General features: G+C 50.0%; 1 protein-coding gene across 1 annotated transcript in view; it reads right to left on the bottom strand.

The window, feature by feature from the left end:
• LOC129833735 (equilibrative nucleoside transporter 4-like) overlaps positions 1–3,559 on the bottom strand; it is a gene marked incomplete at its 5' end in the record, with an annotated part of 30,329 nt that extends 26,770 nt beyond the window's left edge. The window contains 1 exon segment of the mRNA XM_055898517.1: positions 3,431–3,559. Within this exon segment, the coding sequence (XP_055754492.1) occupies positions 3,431–3,559 (129 nt within the window).
• Between the last annotated feature and the right edge of the window lie 862 nt (positions 3,560–4,421).

Raw genomic sequence — 4,421 nt, 5'->3', positions numbered from 1 at the left:
CTATTCTAAAGCCCTGGGATAAGGATTCATACTGGTATTCTAAAGCCCTGGGGATAAGGATTCACACTTGTATTCTAAAGCCCTGGGGCTAAGGATTCACACTGGTATTCTAAAGCCCTGGGGCTAAGGATTCACACTGGTATTCTAAAACCCTGGGCTAAGGATTCATACTGGTATTCTAAAGCCCTGGGGCTAAGGATTCACACTGGTATTCTAAAACCCTGGGCTAAGGATTCACACTGGTATTCTAAAGCCCTGGGGCTAAGGATTCATACTGCTATTCTAAAGCCCTGGGGCTAAGGATTCACACTGGTATTCTAAAGCCCTGGACGGACAACATTCTATCTCTGCCACGGGACCAATGATATAAGCAATAAGGCTTTAAAAAAACAAAAACATTATCTGCTCTTGCTTCTAGCCAAGCATTTGATTTCCAACAGTGATGGTTTGTATAAACCTTGCTGTCTGCCTTGTCAGACCACGAGAAAACAATGTTTATCACCTTTGAAAATGCCATCCCCCCCCCCCCTACAGAGAATTCTGTGCACCGACGAGACGTAAACTTTTCTGACCCAGAGGCAAAATCATGGACGAATTATTATTATAATGGATTGAAATGAGACGTCAATAGAGAAGCAGATTAAGATGTGAAACGTTTGTTGCCCTTTTTCAGCTGTGAGAGTTTGTGGCTTCAGTTGGTTAGCTGAGCGAGAAGACGTTAGCGAGCTTGCATAGCAACCGTTTTTGTTAGCCATAGCAACCGTTTTTGTTAGCCATAGCAACCGTTTTTGTTAGCCATAGCAACCGTTTTTGTTAGCCGTGGCAGCCAACGTTTTTGGCACTGATTTCGTTTCTTTTTTTTCCCGGAAGGTTTTTCGGAAGGATGAAATAGTATAAATTGTCCTTATTAAAATAGCGTGCAGAACGCAGCACAGGCATATGCAAATTAAGTGAAAATGCAGCTTTTGTGATTGCACAGTGAAAATTATATGCGATTCCCCCCCTCAAAGTCGGCGCTAACCCTGCTCTGGAGCAGGGCCAACTAGCCCAGGGCTATAAGAGCCACCTTCGCCCAGGGCTATAAGAGCCTCCTTCTCCCAGGGCTATAAGAGCCTCCTTCTCCCAGGGCTATAAGAGCCTCCTTCGCCCAGGGCTATAAGAGCCTCCTTCTCCCAAGGCTATAAGAGCCTCCTTCTCCCAAGGCTATAAGAGCCTCCTTCTCCCAGGGCTATAAGAGCCTCCTTCTCCCAGGGCTATAAGAGCCTCCTTCTCCCAAGGCTATAAGAGCCTCCTTTCCCAGGGCTATAAGAGCCTCCTTCTCCCAAGGCTATAAGAGCCTCCTTCTCCCAGGGCTATAAGAGCCTCCTTCTCCCAGGGCTATAAGAGCCTCCTTCTCCCAAGGCTATAAGAGCCTCCTTCTCCCAAGGCTATAAGAGCCTCCTTTCCCAGGGCTATAAGAGCCTCCTTCTCCCAAGGCTATAAGAGCCTCCTTCTCCCAGGGCTATAAGAGCCTCCTTCTCCCAGGGCTATAAGAGCCTCCTTCTCCCAGGGCTATAAGAGCCTCCTTCTCCCAGGGCTATAAGAGCCTCCTTCGCCCAGGGTTATAAGAGCCTCCTTGTCCCAGGGCTATAAGAGCCTCCTTCTCCCAAGGCTATAAGAGCCTCCTTCTCCCAGGGCTAAGAGCCTCCTTTTCCCAGGGCTATAAGAGCCTCATTCTCCCAGGGCTATAAGAGCCTCATTCTCCCAGGGCTATAAGAGCCTCATTCTCCCAGGGCTATAAGAGCCTCCTTCTCCCAAGGCTATAAGAGCCTCCTTCTCCCAAGGCTATAAGAGCCTCCTTCGCCCAGGGCTATAAGAGCCTCCTTCTCCCAGGGCTATAAGAGCCTCCTTCTCCCAGGGCTATAAGAGCCTCCTTCTCCCAGGGCTATAAGAGCCTCCTTCTCCCAGGGCTATAAGAGCCTCCTTCTCCAGGGCTATAAGAGCCTCCTTCGCCCAGGGCTATAAGAGCCTCCTTCGCCCAGGGCTATTAGAGCCTCCTTCTCCCAGGGCTCAGAGCCTCCTTCTCCCAGAGCTAAGAGCCTCCTTCTCCCAGTGCTATAAGAGCCTCCTTCTCCCAGGAATATAAGAGCCTCCTTCTCCCAGGGCTATAAGAGCCTCCTTTGCCCAGGGCTATTAGAGCCTCCTTCTCCCAGGGCTATAAGAGCCTCCTTCTCCCAGGGCTATAAGAGCCTCCTTCTCCCAGGGCTATAAGAGCCTCCTTCTCCCAGGGCTATAAGAGCCTCCTTCTCCAGGGCTATAAGAGCCTCCTTCTCCCAAGGCTATAAGAGCCTCCTTCGCCCAGGGCTATAAGAGCCTCCTTCTCCCAAGGCTATAAGAGCCTCCTTCTCCCAAGGCTATAAGAGCCTCCTTAGCCCAGGGCTATAAGAGCCTCCTTCTCCCAAGGCTATAAGAGCCTCCTTCTCCCAAGGCTATAAGAGCCTCCTTCTCCCAAGGCTATAAGAGCCTCCTTAGCCCAGGGCTATAAGAGCCTCCTTCTCCCAAGGCTATAAGAGCCTCCTTCTCCCAAGGCTATAAGAGCCTCCTTCGCCCAGGGCTATAAGAGCCTCCTTCTCCCAAGGCTATAAGAGCCTCCTTCTCCCAAGGCTATAAGAGCCTCCTTCTCCCAAGGCTATAAGAGCCTCCTTAGCCCAGGGCTATAAGAGCCTCCTTCTCCCAAGGCTATAAGAGCCTCCTTCTCCCAAGGCTATAAGAGCCTCCTTCGCCCAGGGCTATAAGAGCCTCCTTCTCCCAAGGCTATAAGAGCCTCCTTCTCCCAAGGCTATAAGAGCCTCCTTAGCCCAGGGCTATAAGAGCCTCCTTCTCCCAAGGCTATAAGAGCCTCCTTCTCCCAGGGCTATAAGAGCCTCCTTCTCCCAAGGCTATAAGAGCCTCCTTAGCCCAGGGCTATAAGAGCCTCCTTAGCCCAGGGCTATAAGAGCCTCCTTCTCCCAAGGCTATAAGAGCCTCCTTCTCCCAAGGCTATAAGAGCCTCCTTCTCCCAAGGCTATAAGAGCCTCCTTCTCCCAAGGCTATAAGAGCCTCCTTCTCCCAAGGCTAAAAGAGCCTCCTTCTCCCAAGGCTATAAGAGCCTCCTTCTCCCAAGGCTATAAGAGCCTCCTTAGCCCAGGGCTATAAGAGCCTCCTTAGCCCAGGGCTATAAGAGCCTCCTTAGCTAAGGTGCAGTGTGAAAACGGCTAAAGACAGAGACAGAGAGCAGGGAATTAAATAACCAGGATGTCACATATATCGTTCAGTTGACTAAACTGAGGTTAAATAAATCGTCACTAGTACTGACTACCGTATTATCATATCATAAAGTACATCGTCAATTAAAATATTTCCAGAGAGGGGAAGGCAACGGACGGGGAAGGGAAGGCTGTTTGGGTGGTACCTGTACATCCGAAGGCGACCACCCCAACAGAGAAGAGGTTGACGATGTAAGCCTGTCTGGTGGTGAAGGATTCCAACCACACATCAAACACGCTGACGAACACCAGCGGACCCAGAGCAAACAGGTAACCTGGTGGGAGAGGAGGAGGGTTGGTTTACTTTGTGTTAATAACAGGTAACCTGGTGGGAGAGGAGGAGGGTTGGTTTACTTTGTGGTAATAACAGGTAACCTGGTGGGGGAGGAGGAGGGTTGGTTTACTTTGTGGTAATAACAGGTAACCTGGTGGGAGAGAAGGGTTGGTTTACTTTGTGGTAATAACAGGTAACCTGGTGGGAGAGGAGGAGGGTTGGTTTACTTTGTGGTAATAACAGGTAACCTGGTGGGAGAGGAGGAGGGTTGGTTTACTTTGTGGTAATAACAGGTAACCTGGTGGGAGAGGAGGAGGGTTTGGTTTACTTTGTGGTAATAACAGGTAACCTGGTGGGAGAGGAGGAGGGTTGGTTTACTTTGTGGTAATAACAGGTAACCTGGTGGGAGAGGAGGAGGGTTGGTTTACTTTGTGGTAATAACAGGTAACCTGGTGGGAGAGGAGGAGGGTTGGTTTACTTTGTGGTAATAACAGGTAACCTGGTGGGAGGAGGGGTTGGTTTACTTTGTGGTAATAACAGGTAACCTGGTGGGGGAGGAGGAGGGTTGGTTTACTTGTGGTAATAACAGGTAACCTGGTGGGAGAGGAGGAGGGTTGGTTTACTTTGTGGTAATAACAGGTAACCTGGTGGGAGAGGAGGAGGGTTGGTTTACTTTGTGGTAATAACAGGTAACCTGGTGGGAGAGGAGGAGGGTTGGTTTACTTTGTGGTAATAACAGGTAACCTGGTGGGAGAGGAGGAGGGTTGGTTTACTTTGTGGTAATAACAGGTAACCTGGTGGGAGAGGAGGGAGGGTTGGTTTACTTTGTGGTAATAACAGGTAACCTGGTGGGAGAGGAGGAG

This window comes from Salvelinus fontinalis, chromosome 34 (assembly GCF_029448725.1).
Source record: "Salvelinus fontinalis isolate EN_2023a chromosome 34, ASM2944872v1, whole genome shotgun sequence".
Taxonomy (NCBI): domain Eukaryota; kingdom Metazoa; phylum Chordata; class Actinopteri; order Salmoniformes; family Salmonidae; genus Salvelinus; species Salvelinus fontinalis.
This window is presented reverse-complemented; position numbering and strand designations above follow the sequence as displayed.